Source organism: Alosa sapidissima, chromosome 10, assembly GCF_018492685.1.
Source record: "Alosa sapidissima isolate fAloSap1 chromosome 10, fAloSap1.pri, whole genome shotgun sequence".
Lineage (NCBI taxonomy): Eukaryota > Metazoa > Chordata > Actinopteri > Clupeiformes > Clupeidae > Alosa > Alosa sapidissima.
The window spans coordinates 37,908,226-37,929,316 of NC_055966.1; the positions used below are offsets into that span (position 1 = coordinate 37,908,226).

The 21,091-nt window shown below is 40.1% G+C and overlaps 2 protein-coding genes across 3 annotated transcripts; both read right to left on the reverse strand.

The window, feature by feature from the left end:
• Positions 1 to 3,582: 3,582 nt before the first annotated feature.
• On the reverse strand, positions 3,583 to 10,864 carry LOC121720858 (stonustoxin subunit alpha-like). The gene is made up of 3 exons (XM_042107330.1): positions 10,698 to 10,864; positions 10,150 to 10,239; positions 3,583 to 5,745 (listed from the first exon to the last, which is right to left on the reverse strand). The coding sequence occupies exons 2-3, from the start codon at positions 10,235 to 10,237 to the stop codon at positions 4,187 to 4,189; spliced, it is 1,647 nt and encodes a 548-aa protein (XP_041963264.1). The 5' UTR covers positions 10,238 to 10,239; positions 10,698 to 10,864; the 3' UTR covers positions 3,583 to 4,186.
• Positions 10,865 to 11,868: 1,004 nt separating this feature from the next.
• LOC121720510 (stonustoxin subunit alpha-like) lies at positions 11,869 to 16,135 on the reverse strand. 2 transcript variants are annotated; one of them, XM_042106711.1, is made up of 4 exons: positions 15,475 to 16,135; positions 14,842 to 14,931; positions 12,464 to 14,098; positions 11,869 to 12,240 (listed from the first exon to the last, which is right to left on the reverse strand). In XM_042106711.1, the coding sequence occupies exons 2-4, from the start codon at positions 14,927 to 14,929 to the stop codon at positions 12,224 to 12,226; spliced, it is 1,740 nt and encodes a 579-aa protein (XP_041962645.1). In that variant the 5' UTR covers positions 14,930 to 14,931; positions 15,475 to 16,135; the 3' UTR covers positions 11,869 to 12,223. The 2 variants fall into 2 exon arrangements, with proteins under 2 accessions (XP_041962645.1, XP_041962646.1); XM_042106712.1 differs by lacking the exon at positions 15,475 to 16,135 and having other exon boundaries at positions 14,842 to 15,017.
• Positions 16,136 to 21,091: the final 4,956 nt, after the last annotated feature.

Genomic DNA, 21,091 nt, shown 5'->3' on the forward strand with positions numbered 1-21,091 from the left:
TTTCCATAAGTACACTATATTACAACTCTAAGTATTAGCCATTTAATACACTTAATCTAAATAAACTTCTTTACCATTTAAAATACACTAACAACAAAGTACACTTTTTAAAAGTACATTACAAAAACACTTTGAATATTGCACAATAAGTATATTTAATTTTAGTACACTGAAGTTGAACTTAATAACATCTACTTTGAAGTATACTTTCTAAAAGTACACATTAAACATACTTTACATAAAGTACAAAAAGTGTAAGCATACTTTCTTTATACTTCATGTACTTTAATCATATTTCTAACACACTAAAGTATACTACTTTTTTACCTGGGAACACTCTACCATACTATCCCTGTCTATTGTGTGACAGCGACTGTTCCTGTTTGAGGAGTTGCGCTTGATTTGCTCATCCAGCTGTCCAGTGCACAGCCTATAGGCCTACCTATTTCGTGGGAACGAATTAATATTTCGTGGCCACAAATTACCTATTTCATGGCCACAAATTACCTATTTCGTGGGAACGAATTACTATTTCGTGGGAACGAATTCATATTTCGTGGCCACAAATTAGTACTTTGTGGGAACGAATTGCTATTTCGTGGCCACAACTTATTATTTTTTTCCCCCATGACATATCAGCGGCTCCGTAGATACGCAACCATTTACATCTGAGATAGTTTGTAATTCCTGTAGAGCTCACCAAAATTATAGATATGATACAAGACACTTATCTGCTATAATCCAAGATAGATTTTCTTCGAGTTTTTGAGCATTTATTTTACCAAATGACATGGGAAACATAATTTCATCCACATATTCTTATGCACCATGCACAACAACGCTACTAAGTTAGCTTAAAACCAATACAGTAGCCTGGTCCTTACCGCCTGTGACTACGTTTCTCTTCGTCATACAGTCTGGAACAAAGTAATAATAATCTGTCTCCATAATGGGCAGATGCTTATTTTGAGGTTTAAAATCATTGGAGTTCCCTTAACCAATCAGCAACGTTTGGTAATGACGTATGCTGTGCGCCAGAGTTCAGGCTCTTACGCTTCCCACTTCTGCTCTCAGTAGTAAACAGACCGCTGGCTAGTATGCAGGCTACCTGACCGCCAGGGCAGTCTCTTCGTAGTGGATCTATCTCTAACTTGCGCCAGCCACAGACCGAGAGTTGTATACCAAAAGCGTCACGTCGCCGAGATTATATCAGCTCTTGTCACACGCCAGTTTTCCCTCTTATCTCTTCTCGCCGCTTATCAGACGATTGTTGTTCTACGCATCCCGGTGACTCCAGAGGCCCTCGAGAGTTGCGACAACTTCGCGGATAGCTTCTAGCGTCTCTTCCTCCGTTGCCATTGTTGCTGTGCTGTTGAACTACAAGCTTCGCTGGACTACAAGCAACTCGGCAGGCAAGTTCCGCGTCATCACTCAACTGTTCGCTGATTGGCGCGGTCGTATGCGAACCGCATACTGTGGGTTGGGCCAGACTACGTGCGAGGCTGAAATCAAATTTTGGCCGGAAGTACGTAGGATGGTTAGCCTAGAAATCTAGACGCACCCTAGCGGCGGCAATTTAATTTGCTCAGCCTGTACGTCTAGTATCAAACTATAGGGATTTCTATTGGCTGACGCCGTGGACGTCATCCAATCACAGCGCTCTATTTTGTTAGTCTTAAGGCGGGCTTAACAGGATAACGACAGTCCTGTGACGGTTGAACAACAAGGAAGGTGGCTATGGTGAACGAAGAGCGGTTGTTTGAATCGGCGTTGGCGTCAACTTTGGAGGAGTTGGACTTGTGCTTTTCTTTGAAAGTTGAGCAACACAATGCACTTAAGTCATTCCTTTCGAAGAAGGATGTATTTGCCGTTTTGCCGACCGGATACGGATATGGTCGTAGCGCTGGCCTATTGCATGCCTAGGCAGTTTAAAAGACAATTCTCTGCCCGTCTCTTGGATTAAGCGAGGTGAATGGTTCGATTCCAGACTATACATTTCAATGATATAGGATGGCCTGCCAGGCTATAGGATGGTAGCAGGCTACCAATACAGTGTAATGACATGAAAGAGAAGTCTATATAGTTTACACAGTGCTGTGCAAAAGTTAAGACACCCATGCTGAAATTGACTAAAGAGAGGAATAAAAAACATATTTTGCCTTTTGTCTTAATTAAAAAAAAATAGGACATAAATTATTTTTTATTGTATCATGTATCGTAAATAAATAAATGTTATTATATAAATAAATGTCTTAACTTATGCACAGCACTGTATATTCTAAATAGTAATAGTTTGTACAATGGCCTACAGTGTACAGTTGTACAGTGGCTAATTACGAATAATGTAAATGAAAAAGGTGAAACAAGAACATGAATAATCCTGTTTCAAGTACTGCAATAATCAACCTTGTGTTGATGGTTATGTCATAATTTGTAACTCAATCTGTCCATTTCTTTCACAAAATTCACCAGAAGTCACCATTTAAGGAATCATTTTTAAAAAATGTTTTCTTTTTTTTGGGGGGGGGGCTTCCTACGATCAACAGCACCGCTGCTGGAAAAAATTCTAGGGGAAACACTGTACTGTATGGTTGCAATAGAATCTAAGGTAGCAACTTTATACTCATTCAGGCAAGATCAATATACGGTATATATATATAATACAGTACATATAATCAATATACGGTATATATATATATACACATATATATATAATACAGTTAAGAACAAAATTGACTGAAAATAACACTGCCACATGCCAATAGGTTGTAAGACAATGTGGTAGAAACATGGAATCCAAAAAAATAAGCGTTTTTATCTTTTCTCTTGACCAATATGTTTGCCACATGCCTATAGGTTGTAAGACAATGTGGTAGAAACCGGATTGGAAATAAAGATGTTTCCAATGATTATTTTAAAAGGGTATGAATAATTGTGGACACACCATTTTTCATAAAAATGTTAAAAAAGATAAAAACACTTATTTTTTTGGATTCCATGTTTCTACCACATTGTCTTACAACCTATTGGCATGTGGCAGTGTTATTTTCAGTCAGAACAAACATATTGGTCAAGAGAAAATCAATATTGAATCAATATTTGCCAGGGGTATGAATAATTTTGTTCTTAACTGTATATAAAGTGACTTGTGGGCCCAAACAGCACCAACAAAGCAGTCTTTCAGAGTATTTCACTGGAGTTATTTGAGATATACTAATCCAAATGAGACCATAGGTGCTCTCTGAAAATATATTTGAGTACTAGCATATCACTGGTACACGAGTACTAGCATTATATACGTTGCTCTCTTGGTACACTAGGCCATTTTAGTGTGTAGCAACCACAAAGCCTTCTTGTGATTGAATCTTTCCAGAGTCTATATGATTTTATCTTTAGGACTGATATGTCCAGAGATAACTAATATACATCAGACAATCTAGGAAATTAATTGAATTTAATTTAAACTGCTCTGAATAAGCCTTGTCTTGGCACTAGTGAATGAATGAATCCATTTCCTGAATTTCTGAAGTCTATTTAGCACCCCTGATTATTACAAAAACACTGAGTGAAAGTTGAAACCTGTTAAGCCAGTGGTTATTTTATTATTTTTCTTGTTCTTGTTCTTTTCAAAATACAGAGAAACAGAATTATTAAATGCAGACCCAAATAATTTGCAATATCCACTATGAGCCACTGGGCGGCACTCATGTTTATGTATTGCTGTCATGAACCACTTCACACATTTTGAATGGTCAAAGTGCCTAGAAAAAACATAATCATTTTAACCATTACAAGAACATAATAGACAAGCAAATAGACAACTGGCATTAAACAACATAATTACCGGTACTCTTTAAACATATAAAAATTATGTGGAAGTTCAAGCTTGTATGTTCTGAAATATTCTTCCCCTTGATCTCCATCCAACAATAGTCAACAATAATCAGGCAATGGCAAGTTAAATGCCTGCAAGCAATCAGGAACATTATCAGCAAATACTGTATTTGGGTATATTCTACAATTGTATTCCATGTAAAACTAGATAGTATCCATTTACATGCCATAGGTATGCTGCACTCTCAAATATGCTCAAAGCCCCATCATTCCTTTGGTCTGTATCTGCTGGCCTCAAGGAGATGTGATCATTAGCCGACCATTGGACACTTTAAATAATCTAGTTTTTCCTTTAATCATCAAAGCTCAGAAGATCCTCCTGTTCTTTAGTGGCGCTCCCTTCTCTCTGGTGGCTTGTTAACCCATCGCCTTCACTAACCGCCATCTCACACTCCTCGTGCTTCTCTGGCGGTTTCAGGTGGGGGTTTATGCACTTCCCATTCTTGTAGACGCGGAGAGAGGATCCCGGGTGAGAGGCATCTGTTACGTAGCTGATCAGCGCCGCATGCAAAGGATTCCTCGCACATCGGGCCTTCACCCCCAGGAAGATCGGGCAGCAGGAGCGCAAGGCTGGAATGGCTCCCGGATACTCATACCAGGGCACAGTGTTCTTCGAGAATGTCTTCTGTAGAGCAACGTTCACGTCGGCCATTTTGGCAAAGTCCTCACAGTTCAGGCACCCTTCTAGGTTGGAGAGGTACGGTTCAGGGTACTCCAGCGAGGTGAAGCTGAACATGACCACCGTGTCCACTTTCGGATGATACAGGACTTTGTCCAGCTCTGGGCCTGGTGGCACCAGTGAGGTGCTGCCGAGTAGGCTGATGTAAGACTGGACGATGGTGATTTCAGTTTCTTTCTCGTTGAGCCACTCCCTCATTTTTATCTTGGAGAAGGACGACTCTTCGTGGAACCTCAGGATGTCGGTGAAGGCCGTCTCGGCAACTGTCCCCCCTCTGATCTCCGGCAGCACCCCCTTCAGTTTCCGTTTAAAGATGATGGTGTACTCTGCACGCATGTTCTGGAAGCTCTCCAGTTTGTCTCGGAGCACTGTTAGGCTCATGTTCTTGCTCAGCTTAATCAGGTCACGTGCTCTCATTTTAGCCTCATGGAGGTGCTCTAAAATCAACTCAAGCATTGACACCGCGGACGCATTGATGTCTCGCACTAGCTTGGCGGCCTTTGGTTCCAGGTTGTTCAGGGGGTACAGCCAGACCCTCATGGGCACGGCAGCCTCTCCTTTCTGCCCCAGCAGGGAAGGAAGGTGCTTGTACACAATCACAGCCTCTTCGAATGATGAGGGGTTCTCTTTCAGTTTGAAGTCGCCGTGAAACTTGCAGCTGAACTTTCGTGCCTTGCGTTTGTCCTCCTCAGTCATGGCCACTTTTCCCTCACCTGACAACTGAAGCAGGGGAATTTTATTGATCATTGCCTTCAGGGTGCCTTTGATTTCTTTTTTCTCCTGATAGTCGGAGGCCATCTGGTCAAAAACCATGAAGGCCTCGGCGCCGTAGAGCACTGCAGTAACCACGTGCGTGGCCTCATTCCTCTCAAAGATCTCCGGATGCTTGATCTCCATGTCGGTGGCAATGAGTTCTTTGAATTGTGTGGTCTCCTTGTATTGCATTGTCACCCTGCACTGGCGGGTCGAAGAAAGTCTGTCATTCAGAAAACTAGCTGAGCCTTCAATACTCACTAGTCCCAGCAAGAAGCTTCCTTTTAAAGAGGCACTGATTTCAAGGAATTTGCTTTTCTGTCTCATGGAGTCGGATGCTGTCACATCGAAGGACGTGTTCTGATGTCCTTTGATTCTCATGACCTTTTGCATGTCTTCATCAGACCATAGTGTCACACCTTGGAGTAAAGTTCAAAGGTTTTATTCATAATCCAAAATGTAAGACATTGTCTGATAAATGATAAATACTTTACATTGTTGTGTATATAAAGTTGTGAGAATAAGTTTACACACCCATGCTAAAGTTGACTGAAAAGAGGAATAAAATCTTAATGCCTTAATTAAAAAAATTAGGAAAAATCCATCCTTTTAAGGACACCAATTTTCTTTGTGAATGAATAATGTATTGTAAATAAATACACGTTCTTCCTTAAAATACAGGGGGCATACACACCCCTATGTTAAATTCACATTATTTTTAAAGGCCAGTTATTTAATGGATTCAGGAAAGTTCCCTTGGCCTTTGGGATTACAATATCCCCACATCATCACATACCCTTCACCATATCTAGAGATTGGCAAGGGGTACTTTCCATAAGATCATCTCTCAATGTAAATCAAATTAGCTATTAGGTTAACTGAAATAAAACCATGCCAATCTCTAGGTATGGTGAAGGGTATGTGATGATGTGGGGCTATTTTAATTCAAAAGGCCAAGGAGACTTTATCAGGATGCATAGTATCCTGTATAGTATAGGGGTGTGTATACTTATGCTCCCTGTATTTTAAGGAATAATATTTATTTATGATACATTATTCAGTCACAAAGCAAATGAATGTCATTAAAGGTTGGATTTTTCCTCATTTTGTTAATTAAGGCATTAAGATCAACTAGAAAAGCATTTCCTGAAGGAAATACAGTGCATGAAAATGCAAAAAATATTATGTAAAATATCATACAGAGTAAAAACAAATAATTTATATTATAGATATATTTCAGATATATTGCAGATATATTTGCAATAGTATTGGTAGGGTACATATGTTGGTTGTTATGCCAAGTTAAGTTGCTGCTATGCTGGTTGCTTGGGTAATGCTGTTGGTTGCTATAGTGGTTGCTAGGCTGTTGCTAGGGTATTTGACATGGTTGCTGGGCTGTTGCTAGGGTACTTGAGGTGGTTTCTAGGCTGTTGATAGGGTAGTTGTGGTGGTTGCTATGCTGGTTGCTAGGTTAAACTCATTGGTTGCTATATTGGTTGCTAGGCTGTTGCTAGGGTATTTGACATGGTTGCTAGGCTGTTGCTATGGTACTTGAGGTGGTTGCTAGGCTGATGCTAGGGTAATTATGGTGGTTGCTATGCTGTTGCTAGGGTACTTGATGTGGTTGCTAGGCTGTTGCTATGTTAGTTGTAGTGGTTGCTATGCTGGTTGCTAGGTTAAACTCATTGTTTGCTGTATTGGTTGCTAGGTTGTAACTGTGGAAGTGGTTGCTAGGCTGTTGCTAGGGTACTTGAGGTGGTTGCTAGGCTGTTGCTAGGTTAGTTGTGGTGGTTGCTATGCTGGTTGCTAGGTTAAACTCATTAGGTGCTATATTGGTTGCTAGGTTGTACCTGTGGAAGTGGTTGCTAGGCTGTTGCTAGGGTATTTGACATGGTTGCTAGGCTGTTGCTATGGTACTTGAAGTGGTTGCTATGTTGGTTGCTAGGTAGGTGGTGGTTTAATATAGTTGAAATGGCTGTTAAATAGGTGGATAGTTTAAATCAGCCATCACCAAATGGCGGACCGCGGTCCGAGTCTGGACCGTGACGTGATCCTATCCGGACCCAGACCATAATAACCTAATTTAGATTTTCACGTAAGATTTCAAAGCTGCGCTAAATGTTTTGTTGGTTAGGATAACAGCATTTACTTCAGGAGCTTCAGGAACCATCATTTAGCTTGCTGCTACTCAGCCAGTGAAATCTGTGAATTCTGATGAAGTCGAGTCAGTGAGTAAAGTAGCCTACTATGGAGAAGAGACTGATAGCCTGAAACGAGCGAGGAGAGGAGATGGGACGAGAAACAATCAGATGGATATCTAAGTTAACGATAAGTAAGCTATTTTCAAATCATCGATTGCTCAAAGAGGAGAAAGCTAGACAGCGAGAACAGAGCTTTATATATAACGATACTACCACGCAAAACTGTCACGTCCGTAACGCCAACTAAATATGGATGTGACAGTTTTGCGCGGAATTTCCCTGGACCGCTTCTATGTATTCTGAGACAGCCGATTTTAAGCGCCAATTTGAAGCACCTCTACTAGACAAAGCATATATTTTGAGCAAGCATAGGGTAGGCTAGGCCCATTCAACAGTAAACTGAGACCACAGAATATTTTACGATTTAAGAAGGCAATATGATTGATCCACCACAATCTAGTTAAGCCTACATGCATTCACTGCCCAACAACGTGATATTCCTGGGTTTCCAGGATTTCGGGTCAACATAAAAAAAATTAAAAAAATTAAATTAAACTTGCTGATTAATGATGAATATCCATCCTTGTCTCAGCTCAAATTTTATTTTAAGTTCACGTTGAGATCTTAAAAATAGCCAAGGATACTCAGTTTTTCTCCCCAATTAGGCTACTCTTATCTTGCCTTATTTCTCCTCATTTCGAATGTTGCCTTTTAGGCTACTTATTTTATTTCACATTAAACATTAGGCCTAGGCCTACAATCTTCTATTTCTTGAATTTCCCTTTGGGGATCAATAAAGTATCTATCTATCTATCTATCTATCTATCTACAACTAGGCTCCATCCATCCATCCTAATTAGGGTTGCAAAATTTCGGGAATTTTCAAAGTTGGAAACTTTCCATGGGAATTAACGGGAATATATGGAAATTAATAGGAATAAACGGGAAATAATGGAAATAAACTGGGAATTTTTAATATGGCAAGTTAGTCTATAACAGGGAACTTAAATGTAGTGGGCAAAACCCCATCTTGCAGCATAATATTAGTTAAAACAACCTGATTTAATGCAATTTCAGTCAAATTTCTACCCTGCACATATGTCAATCTCATGCACACAGCAATCAGCATAGGCTACTAGACATAAAGGAAACCTATGGTGCGTTCATGTGCATGGGGAAAATCAATTCCCAGTGAAAATGTCATCTCATGTGGGAATAACTGGTGTGAAACTGGGGGAAGTTTGCAAACAGAGTTGCCCAGTTATGGGCTTGTCGTCACTTTTGTCCTCATTCAAATGGGTGTACGCCATTTTGCATAAACTGTAATGGGACGATTAATCTGTCTGATTAAGCTTGACAACTTATATATAACTTAAATAATCTATAAGGTTTGGTGAGGGTGGTATGTTGTGTCATTGTATTTTTTTAAATTTTTTTTACAAATCTTGGATTTTAACTGAACAAACTGATAGTTAGTTAATGTTCCAACCAATCGGATTTTGTTGTTGAGTGGCGTGGTTTGTCTTGGGCAGTTCAGTGGTTTCAGTGTTGCTAGCTTAACACGCTAGTAAAACATAGGCGGAGAATGGGTTTCCCGCTAGCATGGTAGCTAGCTTTGTATGCTAAGCTAAATGAAAATACGAACAAACAAATCATATTGCTTATTACGAAACAAAATGTTAATGTTTGTATATGAAACAGTATAAATTACCAAAAATTCCCAGTTAATTCCCGTAAATTCCATGAAAGTTTCCAATTTGGAATATTCCCAATATTCCCCCAGCTTAACTTCCCATGGAAAGTTTCCGGTAAGTTTCCGGAAATTTACCGGAAATTTTCCGCCCCTTTGCAACCCTAATCCTAATATTATACATACATACATATACATAGCCTAAACACGCACGTTAAACATTATGATGCTCCGGACCTTTGCTTGAGGAAATTTTCCGTAACTGGACCTCGCTGAAGATTAATTGAATACCCCTGGTTTAAATGGTTAAATTGTTTAACAGTGAATTATTGTGGTGAGGACTTTTATTTTGAAACAGTTGTGGACAGAGGAAACAGTGGAACAGGATCTGTAGTCTTAAGAGAATTAAATTTTATGCTTAAAGCCTGAGAAACCGACAGTTGGTGCAGGTGGCCTGTGATGTCATCAGCCCAATGTTAAGTCTATGGGGAAATTTTGAGTAGTTTTTAATTAATAGTTTAAAAAGTATAAAAGTTACAAAGATGAAAAATACAAAGCCCGGATGTCACAAGTAAGACGTACGTAACAAATTTTGAATGAAGTTTCTACGTTAAGCGGTTGAAGCTGCATTAACTGCGTTAGAAGAAGAAGAAGCCTAGGAAGAACAGTACAGTGCATTTTCATGCACTGTAATTACCAAAAGATGATTTTTTATTCCTCTTTTTAGTCGACTTTAGCATGGGTGTGTAAACTTATTCTCACAACTGTATTACACTCCTGTGATATTACTGTTTGATCATTGAACTGAATTAGAGGAGGAGCTATTAAAGTGACTCATAACGCTGAAATGGCAGAATTCACACACACGCTCCTAGACGCACGCTCTCTCTATAGTTTTGAACATCAAATGCAGTGCTGAAGCGGTGGCCTACCTGGAATGATGGTGTCGTTGCGAGCGTTGTAGAGCATCCCAGGATGGAGAGGCCGCCCGAGTGCTGCTATCTGCCGATCTGAGTGCATGACTGCAGTACAGCAAGTGTGCAAGTGAACAAGCGCACATCATTTCGTAGTAGCTTTTTTTAACTCATTAAGTCTGATGTTACTATGTCACAAATACGACAGCAGGCATTATCATATTATTGCTAACCAATCAGTGGTGTAATGAATTTCTAATGACCAAATTGTTAATTGTCAGAACAACTCAGAATTCTAGATGCCAAACCAGTGAGTGTCATCAAAATTGAGATGATGATATGTACTATATTAAATGTTAATACTTATATACTTATACTATCATAACTGAGATGATGATATGTACTATATTAAATGTTAATACTTATATACTATCATATCTGAGATGATAATATGTACTATATTAAATATTGTAATACACAGGAAATACACAATTTGCCTTTCTTACATCAAAGCAAAGTTTTAGAATGTGCGTATTGAATCAACAGATCGTAATGATTATATTTACCTCAAATAGTACCACAGAATGAAAAGACTTGCCTTTCAGTGTGCAGACTTTTCAGTGTCGGAAATTCAGCTGGTTGATTTCAAAGTTTCAAAAGTTGCATCACAAAAAGCAGTAGACTTCTCTAACTATTCTTACGACGTTTAACCGAAGTGGCATGAGTTCAGTTGAGCTGTGATGCTGAGAGCAAGCACTTTTTTTGCCTGACACTGTAACAGTTACAGGCAGATATTGCTGACAGAGGAACGGGCAAAACACAAACAAGCATAATTAGCATAATGCATAAAATGCCTGGATCCACAATCCTTCTTTCAGTGGAAGTCACACTGGGTGTAATACTTCACTGGGATCAATGATACATTTTATTGTGGAGCTGTTGAATAATTGCTCATGTTATTTTGCAATTCTAAATAAATATAAACATGTGCTTGGCTTGAGGTTCTTAAAACTTAAAGCAGCACAGGAACGTAAGTGATTGTTCCCCTAATCATTGTGTGATCAGCTAACCTACAGAATGCACTTAGAGTGTCGGTGTTTGTGTGCAGCACATCTGATGTGCCAGAAACTGGACTAACAAGACAACAGAACTGCCATTTGTTTGTACAATGATGTCACCAAAGCATAATACTTTTCATGTACTTGATTAATTTGGCCTTTAGAACACTGTCCAGGGGCCTCATTTATAAAAGTGTTCTTATTTCTGAAATAATCATACATGTGATTCAGAGAAAACGAGTTGTTTACAAGGCGGAGACCTAAAACCATCCGGCTACGCACAAGTTGACGTTCATTTGTGATTTATAATGGGCACATCTGGAAGGGTGGCGTACGTTCGTTTTTTCTGAATCACATATACGATAATTTCAGAAATGATCTTAGATCAAATGAAAGAATGGTTTGCTATGCAACAATTTTATAAATGAGGCCCCAGGTGTTTGTTACAGGTTCTTATCTTATACTGTTGACGGTATGAGTATAAAACTCAAAAGCATTTTGCTAGTTGATTTGAAATACTACACATAATGCCAACACTTATTTGGACAAAGTTCAGTTTTTCCCCATTGTATGTGACATTACTACCATTTATTACATGAATGACCACTGGCAAACAGATTTCTCTGCTTTATTGTTTTATTTGATCAAGACAGGATCAATGAAATGAACACACAATAAATCTGATATCACTGTATATCTTTAATACCTATTATTAAATTATACGTGCAACTCTACTCTAACTAAAAATAATGGTTATTTAATATTCAACAGGATTTAATAGAATCTATGTGTTAAATATTGCCCAAGTTTCATGAAACAAACTATCACAATTCACACTAAACCTTAAAATAAAATGGTTTGGTTAATTCATCTTCTCAGTCTTGCTCTTGCTGTTTCTGAAGTCTGTTTGGATGCCTGGATGTGGTGATGTTTGGATGCCTAGATGTGGTAATGTTTGGATGCCTGGATGTGGTGATGTTTGGATGCCTGGATGTGGTGATGTTTGGATTTTTGGATGCCTGCAGAAAGAGCTACTATGGACACCAGAACTCTGGAAGAGGGAAACAAAACAGAAATCATAAAACATGGGTACGCATGTTTACTGCTATTTAAAAAAAAAAAAAACAGGATACAAAATACAAGCATAGCAGTGCACTTGCATCTGAGTATACAGTGACAAGGTTAGCAGGGTTTTCACAGAGCCTTGATCCACCTGAATGAACATAGTTTAACACAATGAATAGAGGTGCATCCCTGTTTTATAAACACATTACCTTTTTCGGTTGAGGTGATTTTAGATGAGTTTTGAGATCCACTGAATCTGTCAGGAGGATCCAGGTTTAGTCCAGTCTGCTGATTGGGTGCGGGATTCTGCCCGAACAGGACGTCTCCTGGGTCCTGGGCTCCGTCTGCTTTTGGGCGATCGCCATCATTGACGCCTCTCCCCGACTCCCTCTGTGTGTTTGGAGGTTTATAATGCGGGTTCACACACTTCCCGTTTCTATACACACGGATGGAGGATCCTTGGTAAGATGAGTCCGACACAAAGCTGATCAGAGCGGTGTGCAGGGCGTTTTTGTCGCAGCGGCCCTTCACTAGGAAAAAGTTACTCAGGCACACTCGCATGGCAGGGATGGCCTCGGGATGCTCATACCACGGCATGGTGTTCTTCACAAAGGATTTCTCGGTGGCAACCTTCGCATCATCCATCTTTCTGAACTTCTCACAGCGGAGGCACTCATCGAGGTTGGCCAGATACGGCTCGGCATACTCGAGCGAGGTGAAGCTGAACATGGCAACGGCATCAAGCTTTGGGTGGTAAAGGACTTTGTGCAGATTGGGCCCTGGCGGCACGACTGGGATGCCCTTCATGAGGTGAATATAAGAGGACACGATGCCCATCTCCGTTTCTTTTTCATCCAGCCACTCTGTCATCATTTTCTTAGTGAAAGAGGATTCATGGTGGAACTTCAGGATCTCTTCGAAGGCAGTCTCCTCCATCGTGCCCCCCCTGATTTCTGGGAGAACATCGAGCACTTTCCTCTTCAGCACCACGGTGTATCCTCTCAGCTTCATTTGGAAGACCTCCAGTTTGGCCGTGATCTCAGACAATGGAATGAGTTTGCTCACCTTTATCAGGTCGCGGACTCGGGTCTGCGCTTTGTGAAGATCCTCCATCGCAGCTTCGAAGGCGGCCACTAGAGTGGAGTTCACCTCGCGAATCAGCTGGGCAGCCTTGGGATCTATGTTTTTCAGAGGGTACAGCCAGACTTTGATGGGTACCGCGGCCTCCCCTTTCTGGCCCAGCATCGTTGGTAAACTCTTGTACACAATGGCAGCTTCTTCATAGGAAGACGGGTTTTCCTTCAGTTTGAAGTCACCGTGGAAAGTGCATTTGAACTTCTTGACCTTTTTCCGCTCATTCTCGTTGATGACCACCTTGCCCTCACCTGAGATTTCAACCTGCGGTATTTTCCTAACGCTGACTTTCAGCTCACCTAGGATCTCTTGCTTTTGTTGGATGTCCTCTGCCATCTGGTCAAACACCATGAAGGCCTCTGCCCCATAAAGCACTGCCGTGACGACATGCGTGGCCTCATTTTTCTCAAAGACATCTGGGTGTTTGATGTCCATCTCCAGCGTCATCAGCTCCTTGAACACGGTGGTTTCTTTATATTGCAAAGTGACCCTGCACTGGTGCCTGGACGTGGTCCTGTCCTTCAGGTAATGGGCGCTCCCCTCCACCTCCACCATCCCGGACAGGAAGCTGGCCTTCAGTCTTGCGCTGACTTCAAGCAGTTTGGATTTCTTGGAAAAGGAGTCGGACGCAGTCACGTTAAAGCTGGTGTTCTGCTGCCCCTTGATCCTCAGCACCTTTTGCATGTCTGCATCATCCCATAGTTTCAGTCCTGTCAAGTAGAGCATGAAACAATATAATATTTTGCCATTTGTAGATTCACTTCCATCAAGGATCCCACTTGATAATTTTGTGGCTATAGTTCAACTGTTAAAGCAAAGTGCTAACAACATAATGATGGGGTCAAATCCCAGAGAGTGCCCACCGGCTATGGAAATGATCTCTACTCTAGAATATCTCTACTGTAATTTAAAACATGTCTGCTAAATTAATTAAGTAAGGGATAATGTATAGAACGCCGGTCATTATTGGGAAAATAAGTGGAGGGGTCTTGTTTCGCCCTGAAGGGACTTATTTTCCCATAATGACCGTTCTATACATTATCTCGCTTATTATACAGCTACTTGCCAAAACGAAATAATAAACTCCCCATGATATGACTTTAGCCTACATAGCCTAGCCTATTTGTTACCGTTCATCGTGATTTGCTGAGAAACAAATAGTTCGCAACGACACACGCTGCTGAACTTGAATCAAACATTCTTTAGAACACAGCTGATCAACCGTCTGCTTTCACGTTTGAATGAAGTTCCAGTCCTTGAGTAGTGATATGAAAGACGTATCAGAAGCACAAAACCTGTTGCCATTGACAGCGGTAATTATATGTTTGCAGCGGTAATTACATTAATTTATTTTACCGTAGAACGTTGGGAAATCCCATTCAAGTCAATGGAGCGTTCTACTAGCATTGTGAAGAGCCGTATAATAATGTACAGTAACATGCAAAAACCGCACCTGGAATAACTGTGTCGTTGCGAGCATTATACAGCATGCCAGGGTGCATGGGCCTCCCCAAGGCTGCTATTAGAAAATCTGCATTCATGTCTGCAACAGCAAATACAGAATTGTATCATAATGGACAGCATGCAGTTATGATGCAAAACACTCAGTAATAAGGTTACTTTTCTAAAACTAGGCATTCTTTCTTTCTCTTAAAAAAGGCATCTGTCGTTCTCTCACATGCACTGTTTTATTGTCCCAGAGTTTCACCATTTATCACTGACTTAATTTTAATAGAAATACATTTACTTTTCATTATACATTAATTAATTATTTTACATTCATGGCTATGCCCACATTTGACTAAACATAATGGAATGCATTATTTCACTTAAACGTCCCAGAGACATTCAATTTAATTTCATAATTCTGTGTTTATAACTTTTATTTTTATACTTTTTTATACATTTATAATTTATACAGTAATTTTAACTTTTATTTAAATAATGTGAAAAGGCATACTCTCACAGCTCAGACAATGGCAGCAAAGCACTGAAAATAGTTTGAGCTCCGAATAGCATTTCACGCAGAAACACTACAACATTTAGTCAAGGCTTAAAATCTGACCTGAAATGTATAGAAGCTTACCTTGACCGGGGTATTTTTCAATTGAACTAATTTGTGTATCGTTCAAAAGAAAGTTGGAAACCTAGCTTCTTTTTCTCCCTGCTTGTTGAGTGCTGTTGTTGTGTGCTGTGTGCATCGATGGTGTTAAACCGACTGTTTTAGTGGTTATTACTGTCAAACTGCTTACTTTGCATGTTAGTGCAAGCTACAAACAAGAAGGAGAAGAAAGCTTAAAAAGGAAAATGTTAGGCTGCTTTAGATTGTTATAATAAAATATACACATTAGAGGCTTTTGACATCTGACCCATCTGAAAATTCTTAACATGCATGTTTCAAAACATAATGTATACTGCACGACATGTAGCCTGGGTTAAATAACACAAATCTTGTGAGAGCATTTGAATTTGCTCTGCAGATCAGTCTAGCAACTAGTCCATTTGCATTCATTTCTGATTAACCAAATATCCAGGAACCAATCACATCCGCTTATCCAGCATAGAGCAGGCTTTATACATGACACTATTGTGTAAATTATTTGGAATTGAGTAAGCAACTACATTCAAAACCTTTGTTTACATCAAAGATGTGTTTGATTTCTTCCAAAAAGACTAGTAGAAGAGTATAATCTATGCTACCAGTTGAAGTTAAGTCTCATGGCTGGTTACATTTACACCAGCAGGATCCCCTGGGCGTTGGTCATTTCCAAATTAAATGCCATAATGAATGTAAGACAAAATATCAAGTTCATTTGTAAAGTGTATTTGCTGAATAACATGGTTGATTGACTGACTGAATTTTGTATATAAAAAACAGTGGTTTAAAAGTGGGTTTAGTCCGCCCACAGGACAATAGGTGGGCTATGCACTTTTTGTTCAGGAAGGCTGTGGTTCTATGACTGCTATCATTTTGTGCATACTGTCACATAGTCTGTGCACATAGTCACATAGCTCTAACAGCAAATGTCATGTCCCCTCCTGTCAAGGGTTTTCAGCTTTGGATGTATTTTCATTTCTCAGTAAAACAAGAAGGAGAAGAAAGCTTAAAAAGGAAAATGTTAGGCTGGAGGTGAGTTTAACAGGTGTCACCTTTACATAATTATAATTACATAAGTATATATACTCTTTTGATCCCGTGAGGGAAATTTGGTCTCTGCATTTATCCTAATCCGTGAATTAGTGAAACACACACAGCACACAGTGTGGTGAAGCACACACTAATCCCGGCGCAGTGAGCTGCCTGCAACAGCGGCGCTCGGGGAGCAGTGAGGGGTTAGGTGCCTTGCTCAAGGGCACTTCAGCCGTGCCTACTGGTCGGGGTTCGAACCGGCAACCCTCCGGTTACAGGTCCGAAGTGCTAACCAGTAGGGCTGCCCCTAATTCAAAGCTGCAAGGCTATAGTTGCTCAGGAGCTACTCTATTGATGTTGTCTATGTGAAGAGATTAAACTCCTGATAGACTTGCTTAAAATTGTGTTAGGAAAATAAATGTTGAATACCAGTGTATGTTTTTATAGTATTGCAATGCTATAATCAATTAATGTAATATTTTGTACGTCTCAATTTAGCATTTTGGAGGACCCAGAATTATGTCACAGGACCCACATTTTCTAGCAGCACCCCTGCACACCTACATACACGCAAACAAACAAATAAACACACAACTCGTTGGGGGATATTCCTCAATCAAGGAACTGAACTGAGGTGACATCACTTGAAGTTGATGTACAGGACAGGAACGGAACTTAAGTGGCATTACATGAAGTTGATGTACAGGAAAGGAAGAAGCCTACATCACAGAAAAGCCGTCCATGGCGTCAGTATTAAACGATCCATGGGGTGGGCTTTATTCATGACTCATGGCGTCAGTATTAAACAACACAGACTTGTATCTTCTTTTGAATTGAGTGAAAACAATTCAAGAAAGATGTGATTGCTGTACTCCCGAAAAGATCCAGTAGGCCTAAGAGTTGAATGTCCCTATTGGAAATCAGAAGTGAACAAAGTGTTCCCAGACCACTTCTCTTTTGAGAGCCAACAAGATCCTCAACCGCTACCAGAAAAATAACCACAATAACTGCTGTCCATTTGGACAAAAATCCATATCTTCCATAGTTCCATTCCATATTCCTCCAGTCAGACCTGGTTCATGTGCCCAATATATTTACATTTACATACCTGACTTTCATAGATAGATAGATAGATACTTTATTGATCCCCAAGGGGAAATTCAAGATCTTTCATGATCTTAATACAGTGACGTTTCACCTTTGAGCTCTGCCAATTTTATGTACATCCTTGTAAACACACAAACTCTCAAGGGCCCCAAACTCCTTATTAAACACATAGCTGAACAAAATTACACACTTCAACGCGGTTTTCCAGAGCAGTCCGCTCCCGCAATCAACTCGCTCCCAACAGTGTCAGTGGAGAATCTACAGCGACCAACAACGCAGCGAGAATCTGTCTCTCACATCTTGGACAACTTCGATGGAGCTGCTGAGAATGTCACATCACCATGTCAGACTGCGCCTGAACCGCCGCAAGACCTTCATCCGAAGGTAAAGGTTCTCACAGCTGGTTCACCGCAGGAAGTTCTGCAGCATGCGCAAGACCCTCCTCCCGTCAAATTTGCGTTATTGAACGCACAATCTATCTGTAACAAGACTTTCATTTTAAACGACCGATTCACGTCTCATCACCTGGACTTTCTGTTTATAACGGAGTCTTGGCTCAGCGGTAATGACGTCATTCCACTTGGTGAACTCTGCCCTCCTCACTGCAGCTTCATGAATTCCCCTAGGGCTACTGGTCGTGGAGGTGGTCTGGTCACTGTTTATAATAACAACTTTAAATGTAGAATTGTACAAATTGATATGTTCTCCACTTTTGAGGTACAGCTTGTAAAGATAAATGCCACCCTCCTCTGTGCATTAGTTTACCGACCACCAAAAATTAAGCTTAATTGTAATTTCATTCAAGAATTTGCTGATCTACTATCTTTTATGGCCTCTCGCTCTGACAATTTCATGATTTTAGGGGATTTTAACATTCACATCTGTTGCCCATCAAAACCTTTGGTTAAGGACTTTTTATGCCTTGTGGACTCTTTCAATCTTGTGTAATCTGTTATGGCCCCGACGCATCAGAAAGGCCACACATTAGACCTAGTATTGTCTTATGGTTTCAATGTTTCCAACTTAGAAATTATGGATGTTGGGGTCTCTGATCATTTTTTGATTTTATTTGAATCTATTTTGTTTGGTCCCCCTGTATCTCCCCCTAAGTCCTATTCCTTTGCCCGTTCTATTAATTCCACCACAGCCACAACATTCTCTAATACTTTCATCCTCTCTCACTCACCTACTATCTCTGTTGCTATTTCCACCTGCTCTGACATTGAAAAATTAGTCACTCTCTTTAATGCATCATGTCTTGAGACCTTAGACTGTATTGCCCCACTAAAACAAAAGCGTGTCAAAACTATCACCACTCCATGGTTAAATGCCACGACCCGTTCTGTCAGAAAATCTTGCAGGAAAGCAGAGTGCAAATGGAAAAAAGAGAAGCTTCAGGTCTTCTATGACCTTTTCAGAGATTCTCTAAAGACCTACCAAAACTCTGTTAAGGCAGCAAAGGTTGAGTATTATGCTCAGCTTATCAACAATAATGCTCATAGGCCAAAAGTTTTATTTAATACCATTAACTCTATTATAAATCCTGCCTCTGCGTCATCTACTCTTGCCCCTTCAACAGAAATCTGTGAGAAGTTCCTCAACTTCTTCATCGATAAAATTGACAAAATAAAATCTCAAATCTCCCCTCCAGATTCGGATCCCTCAGTGATAGAACTTTCACCTAGCTGCCTCCAACAGTCTCAGGCTATATCTTCCTCCCAGCTTTCTGAGGTGGTCTCCCATATGAAATCTACATCCTGCCACTTAGATGTTTTACCTGCACGCCTTTTTAAAGAAGTTTTTACCATCATCTGCCCTCTTGTATTGGCCATAATTAATCACTCACTAACCAATGGAGTGGTCCCCTCAGGTTTTAAACGTGCAATTGTGCAACCTTTACTTAAGAAACCTAACCTTGAGCCCAGTGACCTGAAGAATTATAGGCCTATTTCTAAATGACCTTTTCTGTCAAAGATACTAGAAAAGGTTGTCCTCTCTCAGGTTTCTTCTTATCTGAGTGAGTTCAATATATGTGATAAATTCCAATCAGGTTTTAGATCTCTGCACAGCACTGAATCGGCCTTGCTTAAAGTCCAAAACGACATTCTCTTAGCAGTTGATTCTGGATCTTGCGCCCTCTTGGTGCTTCTTGATCTGAGTGCAGCATTTGACACCATTGACCATAACATCCTATTAAAACGCTTGGAGGATGAAGTTGGTCTCCAGGGTTCTGTTCTGCAATGGTTCTCTTCTTATCTTAGTGATAGATCATTTTCAGTTAGTTTAGGCAATTTCTCCTCTTCCTCTGCCCTTATAAAGTGTGGTGTTCCTCAGGGTTCCATTTTGGGCCCTCTTTTATTCTCTCTTTATATGCTACCCCTTGGCTCAATTTTTAAAAAGTATAACATTCAGTATCACTGCTATGCAGATGACACTCAGTTTTACCTGCCTGTTAACACTAATGGCATTTGTTCTTTGGAGAATATTTTTAACTGTCTCAGTGACATCAAATGCTGGATGGCAAGACATTTTCTTCAACTGAACGAAAGTAAAACTGATATAATTATTTTTGGCCCTCCAAGTGATGTTTCTATCTTGGAAAATGCACTAGGACCTCTCTCTGCAAACTGCCACAGTGAAGTAAAGAATCTTGGGGTTTTCTTTGACTCCTCTTTAAATTTTAATAAGCAAATAAATAGTGTGGTCAAAGGCAGCTTTTTCCAGTTAAGAACCATTGCAAAACTGAAGCCCTTTTTGTCCTTCTCCAATCTTGAAACTCTTATACATGCTTTCATAACATCTAGACTAGATTATTGTAATTCATTATATGCAGGCCTGACCCACTCCACTCTCAACAGACTTCAGCTAGTTCAAAAAGCAGCAGCTAGATTATTAAGTGGCTCTAAGAAACGTGAGCATATAACTCCTGCGTTGGCTAAGCTGCACTGGTTACCTGTGGAGCACAGAGTTAAGTTTAAAATTTTACTTTTTGTCTTCAAAGCCCTCAGTGGTTTGGCACCTAGTTACATAGGTGACCTACTAATTCCTTACAGCACTCCAAGATCACTTAGGTCTTCATCTCAGAATCTTCTCTATATCCCCAAAACACGCCTTAAGACTAAGGGTGATAGAGCCTTCTCTGCTGTTGCCCCCCAACTCTGGAATAGTCTACCTGTACATATTAAGTCCTCTCCAACCATTGACTGCTTTAAGTCTAACTTAAAGACTTTCATTTTCTCCCAAGCTTTTAATCAACCTTAATACCCCCCCCCCCCACACACACACACTCTTTATTCTTTATTTTATTTTTGACCAATTTGTTTATTATTTCAATTATTTATTTATTTCCCCCCCATGTTATATTGTTGTTGTACCATTGTCATTGTTTTATGTTTGTTTGTAAGCACTTTGGTTCAACTCAGTTGTTTTTAAATGTGCTATAGAAATAAAATTGACTTGACTTGAC